General features: G+C 55.5%; 2 protein-coding genes across 8 annotated transcripts in view; both read left to right on the top strand.

The window, feature by feature from the left end:
* The window catches only part of ZNF385C (zinc finger protein 385C), a 59,056-nt gene that overhangs the window by 24,104 nt on the left and 10,358 nt on the right, over window positions 1-24,594 (top strand). For all 5 annotated transcript variants that reach the window (XM_042255956.2, XM_060395615.1, XM_042255955.2 and 2 more), the window contains exons 2-4: window positions 859-1,110; window positions 22,322-22,470; window positions 24,304-24,414. In XM_042255956.2, coding sequence (XP_042111890.1) covers window positions 861-1,110; window positions 22,322-22,470; window positions 24,304-24,414 — 510 coding nt within the window. In that variant the 5' untranslated portion in view covers window positions 859-860. The remainder of the gene's footprint in view (window positions 1-858; window positions 1,111-22,321; window positions 22,471-24,303; window positions 24,415-24,594) is intronic.
* On the top strand, window positions 999-21,980 carry C11H17orf113 (chromosome 11 C17orf113 homolog). 3 transcript variants are annotated; one of them, XM_060395613.1, is made up of 3 exons: window positions 999-1,110; window positions 17,321-18,057; window positions 19,224-21,980. In XM_060395613.1, exons 2-3 carry the CDS (start codon window positions 17,515-17,517, stop codon window positions 20,706-20,708), a joined length of 2,028 nt encoding a protein of 675 aa, XP_060251596.1. In that variant the 5' UTR covers window positions 999-1,110; window positions 17,321-17,514; the 3' UTR covers window positions 20,709-21,980. The 3 variants fall into 3 exon arrangements, with proteins under 3 accessions (XP_060251596.1, XP_014953845.2, XP_060251595.1); XM_015098359.4 differs by lacking the exon at window positions 999-1,110 and adding an exon at window positions 11,875-11,929; XM_060395612.1 differs by lacking the exon at window positions 999-1,110 and having other exon boundaries at window positions 11,875-18,057.

The following is a 24,594-nucleotide window of genomic DNA, read 5'->3' as shown; positions in this document are numbered from 1 at the left end:
TGCATGCTCTGCAGGGCCCAGGGTGTGTGTGTGTGTGTGTGTGTGTGTGTGTGTGTGTGTGTGTGTGTGAAAACACCAACTGTTGCCATAGCCTGAGTGGCCAGCACAGCAAGGGGGTATTGGGAGCCACGTGGCGAGGGGTGGGGATGGCTTCACATGCTGTCACTGTGTCACTGTGTGTGAGTGTCACTGGCGCTGGGCACTGGGAGGCTAGGTTTCTGTAGTCCCTCCTCTGGCCCAGCAGCTTCTGCATCTCCAGCAGGTACCACAGGCCTGCCTGTCCCAGGATTGTCTGTGTGTCTGGGCTCTGGCAGGGGCTGAGAGGGCTCCAGGGTCCCTCAAATGTGACTCTATGAGCTTCCCTGCTGCCTCTCCCTCAATTCTCTGAGGCCCAGTCTCCCTCTGAGTGCTTTACTCTGAGTCCCTAAGCGCCAGGCTCCCAGTGTATGGCCATTTCTTTTGTTTTAAACCTTAAAAAAAATTTTTTTTTTAGATTATTTATCTGACTACAACAGGTCTTAGCTGCAGCATGAGGGATCTAGTTCTCTGAACAGGATTGAACCCAGGCCCCCCACATTGAGAGTGTGGAATCTTAGCCACTCGATCATCAGGGATGTCCCAGTGTGAAGCCATTTCTGATACTCTTCCAGATATTCCTGCATTTCACTGCTGCTTTGTCTGAAATAGCCCCCATCTTGCTCCCTTTGGCCATTCTTGAGCTGGGGCTTTCAGAAGGAAGGCCCCCGGGAGGTCCAGCTGGGACAAAGGGCACAGTCATCTCTGGGTTCCGAAGCCCTCTCGCTCCTTTTGTGTGTTTACCGCACTCACCTTTGTTTACCTGCCTCCCTCTCTGCCCAGGTATGAAGCGGCCACTGAGCCCATCTCCCGTGGGTGAGAAGGAGCCCCCCGTATCTGAAGCTGCTGAGTGTCCCCCTCGGCCCCCAGAAGCACCTAAGCCCAAGCGGGAAAGAAAACGGCCCTCGTACACCCTCTGTGACGTGTGTAACATCCAGCTGAACTCAGCGGCCCAGGCCCAGGTGCACTGTGGGGGGCGGGCCCACCAGAGGCGCCTGCGGCAGCTCAGCCTTGAAAAGACAACCCCCGGGCCAGGTCAGTCAGGAGGGGTGCTGCCTCCAGACTTGGTTCTGGGCCCCTGTGAGGGGCTCTGGGTCTCTGGTCTTTCTTTGTGGAGTCCTTTGATCTGAGGGACCCTCAGTGGGATCTTAGGGTCTCAGGCTTCCCAAAGGCCGTCCAGTTTTGTTTTGCATCTGGACAGCTCTCTCTGGGGTCTCGCAGGGCCTGGGGTCTGAGGCCTCCCCTGGATCTGGGGCTCTTCCTGGGGGATCTTTTAGGACCACGTCCCCTAAGTAGCATTTCTCCAGCCTGGAGCCCCCTGGAAGGTTGTTTTCCAGTTAAGGGACTCACCAAAGTGTCCTGATTTTCTGCTCTGGTCTCTGCAGGCCAAGGTCAGTGAGGTACACAACACACCAGCTTAGGGCTGAAAAGTGGTCAGGAGAATGGGGGTGAGGGGGTGCGGGGGGCAGGGAAGGCCCCCTCCCTCTGGCTGCAGGACTCCTGGCCAGGATTTCGGCCTCTCCCTGGCTGGGGTGCCGCTGCAGAGGTTTGGCTGAAAGAGGGCCACTGGCTACGAGGCAGATTTCTGGGCAAAGTGGGTGAATGGATTTGTGAGGATGATTCCAGCTGACAGGCGCATGGGAGTCATGGGAGAGATGGGCAGCAGTCGGCTGCTGGCGGCAGGGGAAGCAGGTTCAGAAGCAGGCCCAGCCTGGGAGGCGGGAAGGGCTGGAACTTCTGCCTGGTTCCTGGAGGCAGCCGCAAGAAGCGTGCCCTGCACACACACCCAGCAGCCCAGGGTGCTTTTGAGAGCCGCTTGCTGTCCGAGTGCGTGTTCATGGGGCGACCTGTGTTCCTAGTACTGTGCTGGGGCCTGGAGACGAAGTCCCAGTTCTATACCCGGCCCGCCCCCCCACCGCCCCCACCGCCGCCTCTTGCTCCCACTATGACTGAAATCTTTCAGGCTGAGATAGGAAAAGACCAGATGAGTGCTGTGGGTAGCACGTGGGACATGCCCCCATGGGAACAAAGGAGAAAGGGTGATTCTACCTGGGCGTACCACAAAAGGCTTCTTGAAGGAGGGGGCTGCACTGAGCTTTGGAATAGGGGTGAGGGGAGGAGGGATGTCTTGGACAGAGGACACTGCAGGAGCAGAGCTGGGAATGCTCTAGTGGCTGGGACTGTTTCTCCCATCTGAGCATTCCCCCATCGGGGCTGGACCTCAGAACATGACTCTGAATAAGAGCATATTCGACTGTATGCGTGTGTTCAGAGTCATTCATTGATTCATCAAATGCTTAGCTGCTGTCTGAGGTATTCATATTTTTTCTTTTATTAGTGTTTTTCTATTGAAGTATAGTTGATTTGCAGTGTTATGTTAGTTTCAGGTATACAGCACACTCAGTTTTTTATATATATATATATTCTTTTCCCCCATGGATTATTGGGAAAGTAACAAAATATTGAGTGTAGTTCCCTGTATTATACAGTAAGTCCTTGTTGTATTTCTCTTCATTGATCTTTATTGAGATATTACTGACATATAACAAATGTCAGTAAGTTTAAGGTGTACAGTGTGATGATTTGATACATATATATATTATAAAATGATTACCATAATAAGGTTAGTTCATATTGCCACCCCCTCACACAATTATGATTTTGTGTGTGTGCACTGATAACAGTTAAGATCTACTCTCTGAACAACTTTCAAGTATATAAGGCAGTATTGCCAATCAGGGGCTTCCCTGGTGGCTCAGATGGTAAAGAATCCACCTGCTATGTGGGAGACCTGGGTTCGATCCCTGGAGAAGGGAATGGCTACACAACAGTTTAGCCATTAGTCACAAAGAGTTGGACACGACTGAGCGACTTCACTTTTCACACACTCCAGAATTCTTGCCTGGAGAATCCCCATGGACAGAGGAGCCTGGAGGGCTACAGTCCATGGGGTCGCAAAGAGTTGGACATGACTGAGCAGGCACACACTTGCAACAACTCACAACAACTGGGGTACATGAGAAGGAAGGGGGTGGGATGAAGGAAACACATTCTGGAGTCTTTTCTGCAGGACTTGGTGACTGATGAGATGTGGGGCCAAGGAAACAGGAGGTGCCAAGACGGCCCTAGCCTAGAGGGTGCTATGATGGGCAGTTCCATGATCAGAAAGGAGGCTCTCAGAGGGAAGTGGGGCTGGAGGGTAGGGGTGGCTGGGGAAGGCCATTCCTGTGGCCAGAGGACTCTGTCCCACCCCTGCTCCCCTCTAACTCGGGCTCTGCAGGCCCTCCTCCCGGGCAGTGGTTCTCCTTCCCCTCCCAGTATCCCAGGGTGGAGGGAGCATGTGGGGTGTGAGAGAAAGGACCACAGCACCTAGATACCGGTGGCCCAGACAGGCTGCCCAGAGGGAGGGAGTCCCCCTTCACTCAGCTTCCCTTTCCTCACAGCCCTAGTACAGGCCAGGTGTGGAGTCACCAGGAGGACTGAGGCCTGGTACTCCCCTCCAGATTGCTAAACAGGACCTGGTAAGTCACCTGTCTGGGCATCCCTGAGCCCTTGGGCCCTGTGCTGGTCCAAGGCAGGATGCCAGGATTCTGCGCTGAGCAGTGCTGGCCACTCAGTCCACGTGGCAGACCTTCCCACCACCATGCTAAGAGGAGTGAGCATCACTGTGGGAGCATGGCGGGAGGGTGGTGATGGCTGTGACTAGAGCAGGGATGAAGCCAGAACCCTCAGATTTCTGGGAACTCTGGAATCCCGGGGCTCCAATGGGGAACCGGTGCTCCATTAACCTGGTTATCTTCGAACCTACTTCAGGCCATGACCCCCCAGCATCCACCCACCTCTCCCATGGACTCTCCTGTCTCCTTGGCCTCCTGAGAGCTGGGGGTGGGAGAGGCAGCCCACAGCAAGAGATGCTAGCAACTTCCCCTGGGGGTGGGGCCTAGGGACCTCCATCCTGCTGAAGGTCTTTCCCAGGCCTTCATGAAAAGGAAGAGGGTGGGCCAGGGGGTTCTCTCTGCCAGAGCAGAGAGACCTGAGGAAGGGACTGGGCCAGAGCAGAGAGACCTGAGGCCACAGCTGACTGGGGCTGGGACTTCCCAGGTGGCGCTACTGGTAAAGAACCTGCCTGCCAATGCGTGAGTTAAGAGATGTGGGTTCGATCCCCGGGTCAGGAAGATTCCCCTGGAGGAGGGCATGGCAACCAACTCCAGTAATCTTGCCTGGAGAATCCCATGGATAGAGGAGCCGGGTGAGTTATGGTTCATAGCATCACAAAGAGTCGGCCACAACTGAAGCAACTTAGCATGCACTAGAAGCAGACAGAGTCACACCTACTGGGAGGAGGCTTGAGGTGAAGTGTGAGGAGCCCTTAACACACTGCTCTGTCCTTGGACGCCTGAGATCTCAGGCCTGTGGCAGCCAGGGGGCCGCCCCGCCCGTTCCCTGGGAGGGTGCTGAGGGGGTGGGGGTGGGACGGCCCAGTCAGGCCCCTTGGAGGCTCCCGTTCTAGGCCTCCTGGAGCTGTCACTCTGATTAGGGGTCTATGGGGCTGGAGCCTTGCTCAGTGACAGGCCGTCACGGGCAGTGAGGCGGGATCGTGTCTGGAGGATCCTGTCCCCGAGGCTTCTATGGGAGGGAGACGTAGGGGGGCCGTTCTCTCTCTGAGCTTCATCCCCAACGCCTGGGTCAGAGCCCTCCTTACTCAGCCTTACCCAGCTTCTACCCGGACTGAGCCTGGAGCACCCAGGAAGGGGCACTGGCTGGGAAGACAGCAGGAACCCCACCCTTCCCCCCAGCCCTTACTCCAGGTCATTCCCCTACTTGCCTTCCTCCCCATTGATCTCCCACACAGCAGGCCCTTTCATCCTTCAGGAGTTCATCTTGAGCCATCTTTCAGCCGCCCTGCCCCTCCTCCTGTGAGAGGGGTGGGCACCAGGAACCCTGGCTCCAATATGGCTGAAGTCAACGACCCTACTGACCATCACACACACACACACAAACACATACACACACACATGCCCCTAAACAACTGTAGGTAGTTATTGAATATCCACAGAGATAAAGGTTTGCTGGCTCAACCCTCCACCTCCAACCTCTAGTGCAGATGTGGGGCCAGCCCCAGGCTTAGGGGACAGACACCTGGACCTCAATCTGGGGGGACCAAGAGCTGTGATGTACACCCAGCACCAAGCTGAGCATGTGCTTAGGAGATGAACTGTTTGCAAAGCACTTCCATGTGCAGTGCAGCACAGCATTCCTTTCTTACCCGGACATCCCAGAGTGTGGATGACTGGCATTCAGCCCTCATGTTAGAAACGGAAATATCTTAGAGCTCAGAGAGGGTAAGCAACAGACCTAAGGCCACACAGCCAGGTTCAAATCCCAGCATCTCTGACTCTAAATCCCATCTCTTGTGCCCTCCCCACCTTGTGACTGTTAAGAGAGACGGAGCCTTAGTATTTCAGGAATGGGGAGGGGGGATGACCCAGAGCAGGCGTACAGGCTCCCAGGACAGGCTGATCAAGCACGCAGGTCCCATGCCTTGGTGTCCTCAACTGAAAAATGGGGAGATGCCAGCCATCTCCCGCTCTGCCTAGGCTAGCTAGGGACAGGGAGGGGAGCCTCCTAAATCCAGCTGGTTCCTCCCCGCCCCACCCCCCACCCCCCACCCCCCCCCGCCCCCCGCCCCACCGTCTCTTGGCAGGACTGACCCAGCTGGCCCATCCCATCCGCTGCCCCCCATCATTGCAACATGACACCAGAGGGGAGAGAAGGGCATTTCAGAAATGTCTTAAGCTCTGGCTTAAGGGGAGTGAAGGGTAGACCCTAAGGAGGACAGGAAAGCAGAGATGGAGGCAGACTGTGCTGGATTTCAGGGCAAAGATGGCTGCAGTTGAATCAGACGTCCCTGTGCCTTTGGGAATGAGAAGGCATCAGAGTGGCAGGTGGAGGCTGTTCCCGGCCCCGTGCCCTCAGACCTGGCTCCTGTTGTAATCAGTCCCTCCATCTCCTCTCCTAGTCTTTGCCTGCAGAAACCTCTGGCTGCATTCTGAGCCCGAGATCAAAGACCTTGAGCTTGGGTCATGCCTGAGTCACTGGTTTGATGAGCTATTCACCCCCCACTCCCTGCAGATGGATTAATTTCAGTCCCATCAGGAGGTCCCCAAAGCCCTCCAGCCTGTCCCCCCACGGCTTCAGCATCTCCCTTGGTTGCCAGTTCCTCCTCAGTGGCCCCTCCCAACTCATCCTGAGGCCTCTGCATGCACGTCTCCCCTTGGCTCCCCCAAGGCCTTCCAGGTGGTTCAGTGGAAAAGAACTCACCTGCCAAAGCAGAAGATGCAAGAGATGTGGGTTCGGTCCCTGGGTCAGGAAGATCCCCTGGAGGAGGGAATGGCAACCCATTCCAGTATTCTTGCCTGGAAAATTCCGTGGACAGAGGAGCCTGGCAGGCTATGGTCCATAGGGTCTCAAAAGAGTTGGACATGACTAAGCACACACACAGCACCCCCAAGGCCAGTGAGAAGTTCTTGCAGTCTAACCAGCAGTGCCTCCTGCTGCTGTCCTCCTTAATGCTAGGTGATGTAAGTGCCCTCACTGACCCTGGACAGCCTCCCCGCCCCCTGCCAAAGGTGTGAACCTGACCATCAGCACCTCCCCCAAGGGACCACCAGGAAAGGCAAGGCTGTCTGGGTGGAGAATTAGGGGGCTTAGCTCAGATCCCTGGCCCCACAGAAGACAAAGTTTCTGTCTGTGTCTCTAGGTGGGTTAATTAGCTCTGGGCTTGAGTTTCCTTCCTCTGAGCATACCCGCAAGCCCTCCCCCCAGAGCCTTTTCCTAACAAACCTGTTTTCAGGGCCTGCTGCCACCAGCCCCTCCCCAGATCTTCTTTGCAGCTGGAGAACTGGCTGCTCCAGAGATTATGGGTTATTGTCTGGTGGAGACAGGATGCTGAGGGGGTGGGGGCTAGCGCTGGGACCCGGGGCTTGGAATGCGAGGCTGGATCCAGCTGTGTGGCTTTTGGCTGTCTCCCCTGCCGCATTCCACCCCACCCTCCCGGCACCAGGTGCCCAGGTGAATTGGGAACCGGCAGGTTTCAGGAAGAGGAGGGGAGGAAGGAGCAAAATGAGGAGAGAAAAGATGAGTGGGGAGGGAAGGGTATGGGTAAGCTCGGGGTGACAGACCTTCTAGGAGATCAGATAAACGTGCCCTTCCCCCTCTTCCTGGCATTGCCAGGTAGCAGATCTGGCCAGCAGTCTCCAGGTCCTGAACTGTAAGCCACCTGGGCTCCCTTCCCACATCACCATGGCCAATACTCTGGGACACTCTGTACTTCACTTTCCCTGTAGCCTGCTGTGCTTAGTCGCTTATCCGACTCTTTGCGACCTGACCCCGTGGACTGTAGCCCGCCGGGCTCTTCTATGAGATTCTCCTGGCAAGAATACTGGAGTGGATTGCCATGCCCTCTTCCAGGGGATCTTCCCGACCCATGGACTGAATCTGGGTCTCCTACTTTCCAGGCAGATTCTTTACCATCTGAGCCAATAAGGAGGTAAATAAAAGATAATGGGGGCAGAGGATGAGTAAGGCTGGAGAGAAGAACAGGGGCTCCTGCGGCAGCAGCTGAGTTCAGCAGGAAGAGCTACCTGGCAGGCAGAGAAGGGGCTGGCAGCACCTCTTTTCCTGGGGCCTGGGGTAAACTCTTCTTCGGTATGAGAGGCACTAGGCTCCCTGATACCCTCCCTCTGTCCCCATACCTGTGGGGAAGAAAGAGCCCCATTCTTTCCATCAGTGGTTGTGATGTGGGGACACCAGGGAACAGGCAGCTTCATCCTGCGCCGAAACCACGGCTCTCCAGCAGAAGCAAGAGTCCCTCCCTCTTGCCCTCCCCTGTCCCTCGCATCCCCCACCCCTTCCCTCTGTCACTCTGGCTGGGTTTCATTTGCTTCTCACTCAGAGCTCAGCGGTGCCTCCAAAGGCAGAGAATGCTCTTGGGTGAGTGCTGAGGACGCTTGAGCTGGGGGATGGGGAGGGGGCTTCTAGCCAAGGGTGGGCCTCTCCCCTCTCCCCTGCCCTATTCTTTCCCTCCTGTTGTTGGCCTCTAAACAAAGTTGTCTGTTTAGAGGCTGCAGTAACCAGCTGGCTCTTGGTACCTTTCCCAGGTACAAGTATGGACAGAGGGAGCCCCCACTCCAGCTGGGAGCAAAGGTGGGGTGGGGCGGCAGGAATGGTTGGGGGTCCGGAGGTCCGGCCTGCAGGAATAAGGCAGCTGCACCTTGGGGCAGGTGTGTGTCGTCCGGGAGCCTGCTACAGAGGTTCCTTGTATCAAATCATACTTTCCGTGCCTCTAGGGGCTGCCTGGAGGAGCAGGCGAGGAGGGGACTAAGAGGGGATTGTGAATGCAGCAGAGAGAGAGAGAGACAGAGAGCGAGCCAGGCAGATGGGGGGCAGCGTCCACTGAGGCCCCCCAGCATGCTGAGGTCAACATCAGTGCCCCTCCCACATACTTTGTTTGTGGTCTCCTGGCTCACCTCCCCATACAAGGGGTTTCTTGGTCGTTTCCAAGGGAAACAACCATTACCTTTGAAGTATTTGGGAGATCCCCTGCTACAGGGGCGTGGGCTGGTTCCCCTGCTCGGGCTCTAGGGTCTTCTTCCGACGTGGAAAGGGTAGGAGCCTGGAACACCTGGAACATCGATGCCTCCATTGTGCTGGCCAGCCCAGAAGTGGGATGGGGGCGCTGGAGAACGAGGGGAAGAATTCTAATCCTAGCAGGAAGTGGGGACCTTGGTTCAACCTCTCATTCCCTGCATTCGGCTCTCTCTCCCTCTTGGGCTCCCCTTCTTCACAGTGTTTTGGTTTTATTTATGATAGTAATGACAACGTTACTACTTGAGGGGTGTGTATGTGTGCGTGTGTGTGCGCGCATGCCTTGGGGTCCCCATCACCTGCCCCTGTGACTCGAGGTAGGGGTGGGAGGGGACTCTGGGTTTGGCTGCCTGAGCTTGCGTACGTCAGATGCATCTAGTTTTGTAAGGGGTGCGTGTGTTTCTGCACGTGACTCTTCCTGAACACACGCCTCACTTTGTGTCGGCGTGTGCCGCTGCATGTCTGCTGTTTGTGTTGTCTGTATGTGCGTCTGTAGGGGTCTGTGTGTCCTCGTGTGTCTGTCCCTCTGGGTGTGTATGGTCTGAGTGTGTCTTTGTTGCTCATGGCCGTCTGTGTGTACGTGCATGCTTGTGCGTGGCCTCTGTGCCCGCCCCTTGGCCAGCAGGCCTGTCTGTCTGCTGCGGGTACGACCTCCATGTGTGCACACATCAGTGTGCGTAGGCCGTCTCACCATGGGAAGACGTGTGCGAGTGTGTTCCTTGGCGTCTGTCCCTGTCACTCTCTGTGTGGATGCCTGCGGGCCTCAGGGTGTGTGCCCCTGTGCTCTTTCGTGTGATTCTTTCCCAGGGATGGCAAAGCAGCAGGACGGAGTTTCCCCAGATTCTCACTCCCTTGGGTGGTAGGCAGGGTGATGTTATTTCATGAGACACCTGCTCTGCTCCCCTGCCCCAGTCTCAGTTGGACCCCTCTGGGTGGTCTTTTCTCCATCACTCAGTCTGGTTTGTTCCAGTTTGATCGGAGCAACAGTCACCCTCTTGAGGCAGCATCCAGTGAGTCCTGGGTCCCGGCTGCGGATCCCTGGCCATGGAGGCGGGGAGGAGGGGCTGCTCTGAGACACTTGGCCAGGGTGACTGTTCTGTTGCAAGATGCTAACTTAGGGAATTCCCTAGGGGTCCAGTGGTTAAGACTCTTGAGCTCTCACTGCCAAGGGCGGTTCAATCCCTGGTCGGGGAACTAAGATCCCACAAACAGGGCTGTGGGGCAAAAATAATAATAAATAACATCAAAATGTTTACTCTTAAAAGATGCTAACCAGGACCCTCCAGCACATACCTGGCCATTCTGGGGGTGCAGAATTCTAGACCTATCAGGCTGTGTGGGACCATCCTAGAACAGGGGTGTCTCCCTTTGTCTGAGTGTACCCACAAGCCAAACGGCAACACGTGTGTGTGTGTGTCCCATGATATATGCATCATCCCGGTGGCCCTGGGTGCCAAGGTGCACAGCGAATGTCAGAGGCAGATAGTGGGCGGCAGAGAGCAGCATGGTGTGAAGGGGATTGGGGGGAGCTCCCAGCCTGAGATGCCCTGACCTCAATGTTTGCCCTAGGCCTTGAGTGGGAGAGGAGTGTACCCAGTTGTGCGGGGGCTGGAAGGTATTCCCGGGTGACTTTGTGCTGACTGGGTGACTGGGTCACCAAGTGCCCTGGCACCTCCTCTGCAAATGGCCTCCACACCCAGCACTGCATTTGGTCCTCAGAACCATTCCTGTCCTGCCTGTTCCTCCTCACCAGCTATAACTCCCACTTCACAGGTGAGGAAAATGAGGCTAAGTGCTGGGCTGCCAAGGCCCCAGAGTTCAGCTCTGAAGCTCCCCTGCAGGCCTCCAGGTCTGGGAGGAAGGAGGTGCCACAACCCCACATTCCTCCTGCATGGAACCCACACAGTGGAGAGGGTCTCCTGGATTTCTGAAAGTTCTAGGAAGAGGTCCCTCCTCCCACCCACCCCATTTCTGTCATCCCTCTTACAAGTAACTCATCGGATCATTAGATTAAAACATTGATTTCCTGGGAATTCCCTGATGGTAAAGAATCTGCCTGCAATACAGGAGACTCGGCTTCAATTCCTGGATCAAGAAGATCACCTGGAGAAGGGAATGGCCACCCACTTCAGTATTCTTGCCTGGAAAATTCCATGGACAGAGGAGCCATGGGGTTGCAAAAAAAGTCAAACATGACTGAGCGACTAACATTTTCACTTCCATTTTCCCTGGCTAGGACTCTTCCCTTTCACTGCTGAGGGACTGGGTACAATCCCCGGTTAGGGAACTAAGATCCCCCACGATCTTTCCCATCTCACCCACCTCCTGAGATTTCCATAGGAGACTAGATCAAAATCCGCAGCATTCACTGGAGCTTCCACACCTCTGTTCTGAGTGAGTGAGTGAAAGTTTCTCAGTTGTGTCCGACTCTTTGAGATCCCACGGACTATACAGTCCATGGTATTCTCCAGGCCAGAATACTGGAGTGGGTAGCCTTTCCCTTCTCCAAAGGATCATCCCAACCCAGGGATAGAACCCAGGTCTCCTGCATTGCAGGCAGATTCTTCACCAACTGAGCTACCAGGGAAGCCCTTATCTTGACCTTTGAGAACCTGCACTGAACTTTGAACTTCTTGATGGTTTCCTCAGGACTCTGCCATTCCCGCTGCTGGAATGCCCTTCCCCTGGTAAAACCTCACTGACCCTTTTGTGAAACTTCATTGCTGCTTCAGGCCGGTAACCTTTTCAGCTGACAGCCTGCTCCCCTGTGATCCCAAAGCATTTTGTTCATCACTCTGAGAGCCCTTGCCAGAGTATAGCCTCTCTAGCGCTCCACCTGTTTGGCTCTCACCCGTGAGCTCCTCTAGGCGCCCACGGATACTTGCAATGAATGAATGCCTCCTGTCCCTCCCACTGGCGGGGAGCATCCTTCCTGCGGTCTAACCTGAGTCGCTCCTGCTGCAGCGCGCGCGGCGGGGAGGGGGAGAGTGTCACACCTAGCCAAGTGCGCGCCGCGAGTCCGAGCGGAGGCCGGTGGGAGCGGCCGGCCGAGCCCCCCCGGCGCCGCCGCCCTGCCGGCGACCCCGGCTCCCGCCGCCGCTGGCGCCTCTTCGCCCGGGTTACCGCTAGTGGCTGCTGTCGCTCAGTGGAGCCCAAGGAGACCGCGGCCAGAGCGTCCACCGAGCAAGATGGTGGCTCCCGAGTCTCCGTGAGTCCGGGCGGGCGGGGCGCCCCCTCCCGGAGCCTCCGGGCAGGGGGCGGCGACGCGGGCTGGGGGCCCTGCGGGCGAGTTGGCGCGGGGCGGGCGGCACCCATCGGAGGGCTCCTCCACCGCGCGCCCCCCAGAGGAAGTTCCCCAGCCCTCCGCAACCCGGCCCGGGGAGGTTGGGCAAGGGTGTGCGGGGAACCCCGACCTCACCTGGCTGCCTGCGGGGTGGGAGAGGGGACACCCGCACCTACTCTGCCTGAAGCGGGAACTCTTTCTAGTGGGATCCCGAAAGGAAGGGGCCCAAAGAAGCCTAAGCAGGGGACTGGGGACCCCCATCCTAGAGCCAGATGAACACTCGGTTTGAGGCTTTCGTACAAGGATGGAGTGGGGACCGCCGGCCAACACGTGATCACCTCATGGGCCCCCATCCAGCTGGCCAGGGTGTGGAGAGGTGTGAGGCCACCTGGGGCTGCAACAGGGACATGCTCCTGGTTAGCCTTGGTCACATAGTCAGTCTTATTTACATCCGGCCCCACCCAGCCCGGTTCCCTCAGGAACCAGGCAAAGAGTCCCATTGAGGTGGGGGAATGTCAATGGCTTTTGCCAGGATCTCCTGGAATAGCGCTGTTCAATAGAACTTCCTGGGATGAGTATATGTTCTCTGTCTGGGCCATCTAATAAGATAGGCACTAGCCACACGTGGTTATCAAGAGGTTGAAATATGACTAGTGTGACTGAGGAACTGAACTTTTAGATTTAAAATTTGGATTAATTTTAAACCACCACGTGTGGCTGGTGGCTACCTTATTGGACAGTGCAGTGTCAGAATTTTCATCTTCCCAGTTCTCCTTTCTCCCTACTCTTTGTTTCTTGTCTCAAGAACATCCTAGGTCTCACAGTAGTTTTATCCCTCTGCAGAATGGGATAGCTTCTAGGTACAGGAAAGGCCCTGACAAACTTCCAGAAGGATGTTACCTTGGCTTTGTACGTCCTCCCCATTCTGAGATCCTTTGGGTGGTAGACTGGACAAGGCCACAGGAGCAGCATGGGACCTAGGAGAAAAGGATGTCCAAGGTAGCTATTTTCGCTGCCCAAGAGGTGCCCCGGGGCCCACTCCATCACTCTCTCTGCTGGAGAGCTCCTGCTTCCTTATTCGTTTACTTCTCAAATTTGCTGGAGCACCTGCTGGGTGCCAGGCATGGGTCCCTTCTCTGAGGTCCAGACAGGAACAAGTTAATTACCTTTCCTGCCCTCAGGGAATTTGTGGGAGGGAGTGGGTGGGTGGACAGCAAGAGTGCACGCGATAGAAATTGCACAGAAATAAGCAGATTTATAAACTTCGGGGAGCGTGTTGGAAAGAACAAGGGCTACTTACGGAGAATAAGGGGACTTGCTGGGACAGAATTATTAGCGAAGCCTCCCCTGAAGAGCAGCCATGATGCTAAGACAGAGGGGAAATAGAACAGGCAAAGTGTTGGGAGGGAGAGTGGGAACATTCTGGAAAAAAGCACAGCATGTGCAGAGGTCCTGGGGATGGGACTCTGGCACTCTGAGTAAAGACCAGTGTATCTGGAAGGGGAGGGAGGCACAAGTGTCCCCTAGGGACGTCAGCAGTGCCTGAGCATTTGGCACGCCTAGAAAGGGATTCTGGTGCTGGCCTCAGAGCAATGGGCAGTAGAGTGGGTTGTTTGTTTGGCTTTTGGTTTTTTCTTTGGGATGTGGGATCCTAGTTCCTGGACCAGGGATCAAACCTGCATTCCCTGCATTTGAAGCACAGAGTCTTAACCACTGGGGTTTCCCAGATGGCGCTAGTGGTAAAGCACCTGCCTGCCAATGCAAGAGACATAAGAGATGCAGGTTCGATCCCCAGGTCAGAAAGATGCCTTGGAGGAGGGCATGGCAACCCACTCCAGTTTTTTGTTTTTTTTTTTTTTGCCAGGAGAATCCCTTGGAGTCTGGCAGGCTACAGTCGATAGGGTTGCAAAGAGTTGGACACAACTGAAGCGACTTAGCGTGCATGCACGTCTTAACCACTGAACCACAGGGAAGTCCCAATAGTGAGAGGATTTTAAGTGGTATATTTTTAAGAGCCCCCTCTGGTATTGAGAGTTTCTGACCCAAGAGCAGGGTAAGAGTGGAGACCCAGAGTGCCATCAGGAATCAACTGCCATAGTCCAAGCAAGAGAGGACGGTGGCCTAGACAAGGATGGTGGCAGTGGCATGGAGAGGAGGGAGGAGTTAGAGGTAGATAGAGGAGGTGGACTCAATAGGACCTGTGGCTGGATCAGGTCCTAATGCGGAAGAGAGTGGGGGTTGGACAGGCAGGTTTCTAGCCAGAGCACCTGGGTGGGAGAATGGGCCGTTTTCTGAGTGAGGGAGCCTGGGAGAGGAGCAGATGTTGTAGGGACAGATGCAGGAGAGATCTGTCTAGAATAGCCAGGAAGGCAGTTGGATAGAGAGGTGTGGTGCCCAGAGGAGTGTCCTTCAGAAATGGTTCTGACTCTTTGGATGGTTTGAGATTGGGAAAAAGAGGGTGAGATGACATCAAAGGAGTGGTTGATGAAAGCAATGAAATCCAGGGGATGTGGGATCCTGGAAGGTTACAGAAAAGTGTGTTTCAGGAGGGTGTGATGAGCAGTACCAATTGCCCCTCTACAATCCAGGGGAAGAGAACCAGCAGGGTTCACCCACTTCGGGCAACATGGAACGTTTCTTCTTATACTGAATGGGTTCCCCCTGGAATTCTACCCATCTACCCATATTGTCAGAGAAGGCAATGGCACCCCACTCCAGTACTCTTGCATGGAAAATCCCATGGACGGAGGAGCCTGGTGGGCTACAGTCCATGGGGTTGCTAAAAGTTGGACATGACTGAGCGACTTCACTTTCACTTTTCACTTTCATACATTGGAGAAGGAAATGGCAACCCACTCCAGTGTTCTTGCCTGGAGAATCCCAGGGACAGCGGAGCCTGGTGGGCTGCCGTCTATGGGGTCGCACAGAGTTGGACACGACTGAAGTGACTTAGCAGCAGCAGCAACCCTTATTGTACCCACCCACTAAGTGCCAGGTTCTACACAGATTTCTGGGAATAATATCAGGTGGGCAAGACAGTCACTGCTTTCTCAGAGTTTAGACTCAGTTAAACCAATGGTCTCAGAAACAAGTTGTTTCATACATTCAAAATAAATCCTTTCCTTCTTTCAAGCAATCAGCTTTTGCTGAGAGCCAGCTGCATGCACAAGAACCTAGAGGTATAGAAATAATATATGAATAAATGTGATTTTGGCCTTTCAGGAACCAAGTGCAGAGTTACACAGAGGATCCCTGTGCTCACTGCGTTGTGTTACGAAGACTGGTACACGGGGAATTACGGGTGATGAGAGGACAGGTGGGGCTTCCCTGGTGGCTCAGTGGTAAAGAATCCATCTCCTAATGCAGGAAATGTGGGTTTCATCCCTGGGTTGGGAATATCCACTGGAGAAGGAAATGGCAACCCACTCCAGTATTCTTGCCTGGAGAATCCCATGGACAGAGGAGCCTGGCGGGCTACAGTCCATAGAGTCGGAAAAGAGTCAGACACGACTTAGCAACTAAACAACAAAGAGGACAGGTACCAACCCCGGTTGGGGGGTAGATCGGGTGGCAGAAGGGATGCCTGAGCTGCTCTCCGGGAAGGAATGGGAAACAGCCAGGAAAAAAGGGAGTTCCAGGCACAGGGTGTGGAGGCAGGAGCAAACCTAACAGTAATGTGTGTGGGTCACAGTAAGCCTTTGGATCTGGCTTAGCAGACAGAAGTGAGGAAGGTTCTGGAGGTATCTAGAGGTTAGGGGGGCCTCTCTGGCTTGTGGCGAGGTATGTAGACTTAGGCAGTGGGACACCACTGAAGACGTGGACACAAGGGAGTGACATAGTGAGGTCTGTGTGTGGCCTTGCTCTCTGGCTGTTTCATGAGGTATGAGTGGGGGAACCACTGCAGAGGCAGAGGCCGCTGTATAATCCAGACAAGACGGTGCAGGCCAGGGTCTCAGTGTGGCCTGTGGGGTCAGGAGGACTCGGGTTCTATTGCACTAACCAAAAAGTTCATTCGGGTTTTTCTGTAAGATGTTATAGGAAAGTGAAAGTCATTCAGTCGTGTCCGACTCTTTGTGACCCCTTGGACTATACAGTCCATGGAATTCTCCAGGCCGGACTACTGGGGTGGGTAGCCTTTCCCTTCTCCAGGGGATCTTCCCAACCTGGGGATTGAACCCAGGTCTCCTGCAGTGCAGGTGGATTCTTTACCAGCTGAGCCACAAGGGAAGTCCAAGAATACTAGAGTGGGTAGCCTATCCCTCCTCCAGAGGATCTTCCTGACCTAGGAATCGAACCGGGGTCTCCTGTATTGCAGGTGGATTCTTTACCAACTGAACTATCAGGGAAGCCCAAGATGTTATGGGGGAAAACTCCAAATGAACTTTGGGGCCAACCCAATAATTCCACTTCAGCCACTTACTGCTTGGCAAACCTTGGGCAAGTCCCTGAAAGTCCCCGAGCTTCAGTTTCCTCCTGTCCAAAGTGAGGATTATACTTGCAAGAGTAATCTTAGTCTCCTAATGGTGTCATCACAACCTTTAGCACAGGGCCTGACTCAGTTCACATTCAGTAAATGGCAGTGACTGCTGCTGTCATCAGTAAACCCAGAGAGGAGGGGCAGGTGTGAGAGAGAATTAGGAAGCAGAGGTGGCAGGTCTTGGCCATCATTTGGCGTGGCCTTCTGGGACTGAACTGCTCATTCTCCTCTAGCACCAGGGGTGGTGATAAAGTGAGGGAGGTAAGGGCAACCAGCTGACTGCCTTCAGTCTGGGACCCAGCCCTCACCTCACGTCTGGGCTACCCTTCCTAGAACCGCACTACTGGTGTGTGTATGAGTGTATCCATGTGTGTCTTTAGGGAATGAAGCCCCAGAGAAAACCAATCCTGTTTCTCAGTCCTGTGGCTCTGGGAGGAGAGCGAGCTGCTAACTTCCTTCTGAAGACACCAGTTATCCTTTGGGCAAGGTGTCAGGATTCAGTCACGAGTTCTTCATGAGCCCTGAGAAATGCTGTTGGTCTCCAGGACTCAGTCCCCACACTTATAAAATTGTGTAGGTGGTGCCAGTCTTTCCAGCTCTGAGTTCTGACATGCTTCAGCAGTCAAAGCAATTGATGCCTTGTCCTGGATGGAGGGAGACCCTCTCCAGGGAGCTGGGACCCGGCCATACCTCGACCCACTTTGGAGAACACTCTATGGCCAACTCCCAGTAGCCCTTCCCCACTGGGTCCAAACCACCCCTTGGTCGGGGAGTGCTCTGTGGGCAGCGTAACCCCCAATGGACTCCTAACACCTCTCCTTTGTTTCTTTCACCTCCAGTCTCCCACCAGCGGAGCGAAAGTAAACTTTCCTGGCTAAGTTAGATGAATGGTCCCCTTTAGCCTGGCGGGCTGCCCCCCTCCTGCCTCCCTACAAACTCCCCCTGTCAAGGGAGGTGCTTTGGTGTGCGGGGGAGGCTGGGGGGCAAGAGCTTTTGGGCAGGGGTTGGGGGTGCCCTGACCCCCCGAAGAGGAATGGTGCCCCCAGGGAAGAAACCAGCTGGAGAGGCCTCCAACTCCAACAAGAAGTGCAAGCGTTACTTCAACGAGCACTGGAAAGAGGAGTTCACCTGGCTGGACTTTGACTACGAGCGGAAGCTGATGTTCTGCCTTGAGTGCCGTCAGGCCCTGGTGCGGAACAAGCATGGCAAAGCGGAGAATGCCTTCACCGTGGGCACCGACAACTTCCAGCGCCACGCCCTGCTGCGCCACGTGACCTCGGGGGCCCACCGCCAGGCTCTGGCTGCCAACCGGGGCCAGCCCTCTTTTGAGGGCCAGGCTGAGGGCGGAGGGGCCTGCCCAGGCCTGGCCACAGCCCCCAGCTCCAGGGGCGTCAAGGTGGAAGCAGACCCGGCTAAAGTGGCCGTGCTGACCACAGTGTACTGCATGGCCAAGGAGGAAGTGCCTGACGACCGCTGCTCTGCCCTGCTCGAGCTGCAGAGATTCAACCTGTGCCAGGCACTGCTGGGCGTGGAGCATGGCGATTACTACAGCCCCAGGAGGGTGAGGGACATGCAGGTGGGTGGCCACCAGGGGTGTGGGGGAGGGATTGAGGAGGGAGGACACCGAGCCATCTGGGCATGGCACCAGCATGCCAGGTCCCCGGGAAGAGGCCAAAGCAGTTCATTCACACCTTCACCCATCAGAGCCTGCACTGAGGACATACTAGGTGCCAGGCCCCAGGCCAGCTGCGGGGCACCTAACAGTGAAGAGACCGGACCAGGCTCTGTCTTCGGGGGCTGAGGGGTGCTTGGCTTACTACCTAGGCCAGAGGTTGCAAACTGGTGGCCTGGGGGCTTGATTGGCTCACAGGCATGTTTTGGTAGTTTTCACAGTATTTTCGAAAGACTTAAACTAGTCTCCAAGTTAAAAAAAAAAAAAAGACATTCCATATAAAAATGTGGATTTCTGACTTCTGCTGAGAAACTAGGTCCTGTGCAGTCAGGGCATGAAGTTCTGGAGTTGGAGAGCAGGGCATGGGCTTCCCCATTCCCTTTGGTTTATCCCTGGTCCTCTTGAAACTCAGTATCACCCACATGGCCGCTGGGGACATGTGCACTCATGTAGCTCTGTCCTAGGTACTGGCTTTATGAGTCCTGGGGGCTGGTGTGGGGGTGAAGAGGTTGGATCCCGTCCTACCGGAGATGAGAAACAGCTGGGGCCCTGTTTAACCTGTGGGCAGTCAACATATCAGTTAATCCTGGAGCAGCAGAGCAGAGGGAGACCCCCAAGAATAGGGCTGACTGGAGCAATGCTTTAGAATCTTTATGATTCCTAAAGCACTTTCACATTTGTAAACATAAAAACAAAAGATAACATGGATGGGAGTTTCTGGAGGTCCTGTGATTAAGACTCCAAGCTTTCACTGCTGAGGGCCCGGGTTCAATTCCTGGTTGGGGAACTAGATCACAGAAGCAATGTGGCGTAAGTTTAAAAAAAATTGGTAAGTCACAACAACCTTTTAAGGAGATTGGGGGCAGGTATTAGCCTCAAGGCAACTGAGAGATGAACAAAGAGGTCAAATGATTTGCCTAAAGTCACACAGCCAGTAAGTGACTAAGCTAGGATTAGTCCTCGAGACTGTCCAACCGCAGGCCTGTGCTCTTTCACCCCATCCCGTCTGCCTCCCCTTCTCAGGACAAGCCTAACCCTGTCCTCTCTTTTTCTCTCCCTGGCTGTCCCAGGTGGCTATCGCCAGTGTCTTGCACACAGAGGCCCGTCAGCGCCTGAAGGCATCCCCGTATGTGGGCCTGGTGTTGGATGAGACCAAGGACTGGCCTGAGTCCCACCGTCTGGCCTTGTTTGTCACTTCAGTGTCCCCCTGCGATGGCCAGCCTGCCACCACCTTTCTGGGCAGTGTGGAGCTACAGGAAGGCGAGGCCACCGCTGGCCAAGTCCTGGACATCCTGCAGGCTTTTGGCGTGTCTGCATCCAAGCTGGCCTGGCTCAGCTCAAGCCTCCCCAGTGACCGCCTGGGGAGGGTGCGCCCACAGCTCCAGGCCGCCTGCCCACTGCTCACGGAGTTACACTGCCTCCCTGGCCGGACAGACCCCAAGCCCCCTGCCTACCTAGGTGAATATGAAAGTGTACTGGATGCCCTATTCCGCCTGCACGGCGGCCCCAGTTCTCACGTGGTCCCTGAACTCAGGGCGGCACTGGACCTTGCAGCTATTGACTTGGCAGGACCACGGCCAGTGCCCTGGGCCTCCCTGCTGCCTGTGGTGGAAGCTGTGGCTGAGGCTTGGCCTTGCCTGGTGCTCACACTGGAGGCCTCTGCCCCAGCCTCGCCTACCACAAGGGCGCTGGCCCTCGCCCTGCGCCAGTTCACCTTCGTGGCCTTCACCCACCTCCTGCTGGATGTTCTGCCCTCCGTGCAGAAGCTGGCCCTTGTCCTGCAGCCAGAAGAGCCGGATTTGGCCTTGCTGCAGCCTCTGGTGATGGCAGCTACAGCCTCCCTCCACGCACAGTGCAGTTCAGGTGGGGCGCGCCTCCAGGGCTTCCTGCAGGAACTGGCATCCTCTAGCCCCGATTTGGGCTGTGGCCGCTGCACCTACCGCGGCGTGGAGCTGGTGGGCTACTCTGAGACTGCGGTCCAGGGCTTGGAGCGGCTGCGGGGAGCCTTCCTGGACTCCATGCGGAGGGGGCTGCGGGACTCTTACCCTGGGCCCTCGCTGGACGCCGTGGCCGCCTTCGCGGCCATCTTCGACCCCCGCCGCTACCCGCAGGCCCCCGAGGAGCTGGGCGCGCACGGGGAGGGGGCACTCCGCGTCCTGCTGCGCGCCTTCGCCCCCGCTGTGGTGCGCCAGAGGGCGCTGGGCGACTTCGCACTCTTCAAGCGCGTGGTGTGCAGCCTGGGGCGGCTGGGCCCGCGGGCCCTGTGCACCAAGCTGGCGTGCGCGCGCTCAGAACTGCACGAGCTCTTCCCCGACTTCGCCGCCCTGGCCGCACTGGCCTTGGCGCTGCCTGCAGGCGCCGGCCTCCTGGACAAGGTCGGCCGCAGCCGGGAGCTGCGGTGGTGGGGGCCGGGCGGGGCAGGGGAAGGACGGGGCGGCCCCGCGGTGAAGATCGCGGTAGATGGGCCGCCGCTGCACGAGTTTGACTTTGCGCTGGCGGTGGAGTTCCTAGAGAGCGGGTGGGGCGAGGGCCTCCTGGGCTCGCAGCTCACCTGAGAGCGGCCTCCTCTCCTCTGTCCAGCCAGTCTGGGGCCCTGGACTCACTAAGGGCCAAGCCAGACTTGACCTAGCAAGATTACCTCCTAACTGTGGCCTCCCACCCACCTTCCCCGGGCTTCCTCGGCTCCACGCTGAGTACTAACCCGGCTCAGTGGGATGTGGAAGAGGGGCTGGGTCGGGGGTGCTAGTGGGGGCCTGGGCCCGTGGGCAGAGGTGCTAGGGTTTCGGGCACCCTAAATGTCACTCCTGACCTTTCCGGTTCTGTGGGAAGTAGTTCACTCTGTTCCCTCGGAACTCCACTCAAATTTTCTCTCTGGAAAAGCTGAGGGGTCTTGGTTGGAAGGAGGAAGACAGAGCCTCCGCAGTTGAGGGGTTGAAGGCCAGGAGACTGGGTCCTTGACTGTTAGCCCTGCTCCTAGCAACATATCTTCTCTTCAGATATGACTGGGGGAAAAAATGACTGTCTTTATTTTTGACACAGCAGAGCACCCTCTCTGTGAAAAAGCTCAAGGGAAGTAAGAGGTGCCCTCTCCACCAACAGGCTGCCTGAGACTTTTCTGTACTTGGCTGTACGTAGACATCCGCTCCAGTATTCTTGCCTGGAAAATCCCACGGACAGAGGAGCCTGGGAGTCCATAGGGTGGCAAAGAGTCGGACTAGACTGAAGCAACTTCACATAGACATACATACGTATCAATGTGAAATAAATCTATCCTAGCCTCCCTGGTGTTAACACACAAAATCGAAAAGGACTTCTTTTGCTTTTGCAACAACAGGGTTCACAAAAGTCCCAAATGGGCTGAATTTATTTCCAATTTTTTTCTTCCTCAAAGTCTGGCTGTTCTCCAAGTTCCTAACCTTTCCCGATCCTTGCCTCAGATCTCTCTCTCTCTCTCTTTTTTTTTTTTTTTAGCAGTGCTGAGATTTTAGTTCCCTGACCAGGGATTGAACCCAGGCCCCTGCCTCAGACCTTTAAGACCAAAGACTGTATAAACCACAGTGCTGGACTGGTTGAACCCAAGGACCAGGCTCAGGCCTGACCCAGGGGTGTTGGAGGGCTTTTGTCTCCAGTGGAGAGCAGTTGGGCCTCATCGGAGTTGGGGAACACATCCCTTCAGATTCTGGGGGGTTTCCTATCCCCTCTGTCAGTCCTTGCTGTGAGTGTTGTGGGGGATCTGGAGGGGAGTAGTTAGTGAGAGGGGATGGGGCTGGCCTTTCCAAGTCTCCTAGGCTTGGGTTTAATTTGCAATAAAGTGGAAACCCAGTGCATCGTGCAGTCTCCATGGTGGTGTGTGTGTCAGGGGCCCACCCCGACTCCCCTCTGGGGTTCAGTGGGGCCATAATGCTGCCCCTGTGGGGGAGGTGGTCATCCTTCTGGGCTGGGAGCCTAGAACTGTGGGCCCTCTGCTTCCCCTTCCCCTGTGGTGCAGGGGAGAGGCGCAGAAATGGGCTGTAATCACCCTGGGTTTAGCCAGCGCTGCTTTGTGGAGATGGGAGTTTCCGCCCTGGCTCCACAGCCAAGAAGCCCATCAACCTCTTGTTCTGGCTGTGGAGGGAGGAGCGAGCCCTGTAACTCCCTGTTTCAGACCCTGCCCTTCTTCCTCCTGCAGGAGGCCCGGCCTCCGGAGCCCCCAGCCCGCTGCTGGCCTCCCTGGCCCTGCCCGCCAGGCCTCTGCAGCCCCCGCTGGACTTCAAGCACTTGCTCACCTTCCACTTCAATGGCGCCACCCCGCTCAGTCTCTTCCCCAACTTCAGCACGGTACGGGCTGGGTGGGCGGGTGGTGGGAGTGCAACCCAGCATGGGGGTGGGCTGGGAAGGTGGGCTCCCAGGGGCCGGCTCTTAGAAGCTGGGTCCAACCAGGAGCAACATCCCTCCGAGTGACCAGGTGCTCCCAAAATGGGGCCCAGCTCCTGCTTAGGCCAGAATATCCGGGATGCTACTGTCCTCTCCCCTAGCAACTGGTGCTGAGCCTGGAGGGCCTGTGAGCTGCAGGTTTCATCGAGTGTTCATAAAGGGGCACCTGTGGACGATCTGTGTATGTCTGCGTGCCTTTCTGTTTTAGTTTGTCTCTGTAGGACTTTGTGTGTATTTACGGGTGTGAGTTTGTGCACGTGTGCTTGTGAACGCTTTATGCCTGTGTAGCTGTCTGTATGTAGTGTATGTGCCTGGGTATCTGAGTTTTTGTGTGTCGACTGTGTATGTGTTTGGTGTGTGTCTGGCCTCTGCGTGTATGTTTTCATATGGTTTGGATGTGTGCCATTGGTGTGCAGGTGCGTGTGTATCTTTCTGCTTGTTTCTGTGATTTGTAACTACCTGTACGTTTATGTGCTGTGTGTCTGCCTACTAGTCTGTGTACTAGTATTTCCATGTATGTGTGTAAATCTGAAATTTACTTCACTATATGAGCTATAAGGTATACGACCCTTTTAAAAATTTTTTTGAAAAATCAAATGTAATCATTGATGAGCCTCCCCCCATCCTGACAATATGGTGGGAAGCTCTATCTAATCACCCTTGGAAGCCCCTTCCTTCTCACCCTCCAGGGTTGTTCAAAGATCCTAAGGAGCCCAAGACAACTTGGGGGGGGGGTCCTCTGGTTTGTAGTCCCCACTGTCACTTGCTGACATGCTCATTGTTCAGGCACATGGTCCCTACGAGGGGGTCAATCTGCTGTTGTTCTCATCACGGGGGGCCCTGCAGGCCATTCTCCCCTGAAATCCTGTCCCGTCCCGCCACCCACCCACCTCAGCCCCTGGCCCTGGGTGCTGTGAGGGTTAGAACCTCTTTCTGGTCTCAGGGAAGTTTCTGAAACCATGCTCTTCTCTCAAAGCCTGTGTTCTTCTCTCTCAGGAAGGTTTGGAAAGTTCTTCTTGACAAGTAAGCCCCCAACGACTTCTGCTTTTGACACAACAACCCAGCCTTTGAGAAAAGGGAACATAAAGACTTGGTTTGATAGAAGAAACAGAAATTATTTAAAACAAGGAAAAGAAAAAAAATACAAATTCATATTCCAGGGAAATGACCCTACTATTCAGGGAACCCTCTGGCTTCCATCTGCTAATCCTGCTCCCTGCCCCCAGCCTGGTCCCCCACTGCCCCTGGGCTGCGGCTCTCACTCTCAGGCCCTGTGACAGCGGCAAAGCTGATATGGTAAGCTTTCTCTCCCCCAGCCCACAGGCCCAGCACAAGGCTGGGTTATGGGGGAGGAAATTCCAAATTCCCTTCTCCGCTTCTCCCTGCCCTCAACTCTCTGCACACGTAGATGTGATTCTCATGAAGGAGGAAAAAAAGAGACTGGAAGGGCAGCAAGGGAAGCCAGTGTGATCACCAGGCCCTGGTTGTGTTTCTCAAGATCGCAAAAGTCACGTGGCCATCCCCCTGCCTCCAAGCACAAGCCTAGGCCGTCTAAGAGAGTCAGCCAGGGAAGAGGCTTTTCTTTTTCAGTGTTTAATATCCACAGACATAGGAAATTTCTTCCTATGGGCTGACCACTGCCCTCCTGCATAGACTTTAGTTTTGGGCATTTGGCACTGCCCTTTCACCTTACTTAGCTGACCCCACAGTTACTATGCCCTCCCACCCCCTCCACAGATGGACCCGGTCCAGAAAGCTGTCATCAGCCACACATTTGGGGTCCCCTCTCCCCTGAAGAAGAAGCTCTTCATTTCCTGTAACATCTGTCACCTGAGATTCAACTCAGCGGTGAGAGGGAGTTGTGGAAACAGGCTTGGGGGGCGCTGGGCAGGGAGCGGGCTGGACCCTTGGCTTCCAGGTCTTTCCTGCCTGGAGGAATAGGGGTGGCAAAGGGACTGTGGTCTGTATTTTCTGTCCTTCGTTGAGGAAGAGCCGCTCCTGGCCCTTTATCCATCCCATCCTTTCCTC

Source organism: Ovis aries, chromosome 11 (genome assembly GCF_016772045.2).
Source record: "Ovis aries strain OAR_USU_Benz2616 breed Rambouillet chromosome 11, ARS-UI_Ramb_v3.0, whole genome shotgun sequence".
Classification (NCBI taxonomy): domain Eukaryota; kingdom Metazoa; phylum Chordata; class Mammalia; order Artiodactyla; family Bovidae; genus Ovis; species Ovis aries.
Note: the sequence above shows the minus strand (reverse complement) of the source record. Positions and strands in the feature narration are given on the sequence as shown.

Excerpts from the sequence above, each read along its gene's own strand:
- C11H17orf113 (XM_060395613.1), top strand. The coding sequence starts at position 17,515 with ATGGTGCCCCCAGGGAAGAAACCAGCTGGAGAGGCCTCCAACTCCAAC. Across the intron at positions 18,058-19,223 it reads GGAGGGTGAGGGACATGCAG|GTGGCTATCGCCAGTGTCTT; the intron begins GTGGGTGGCCAC and ends TGGCTGTCCCAG.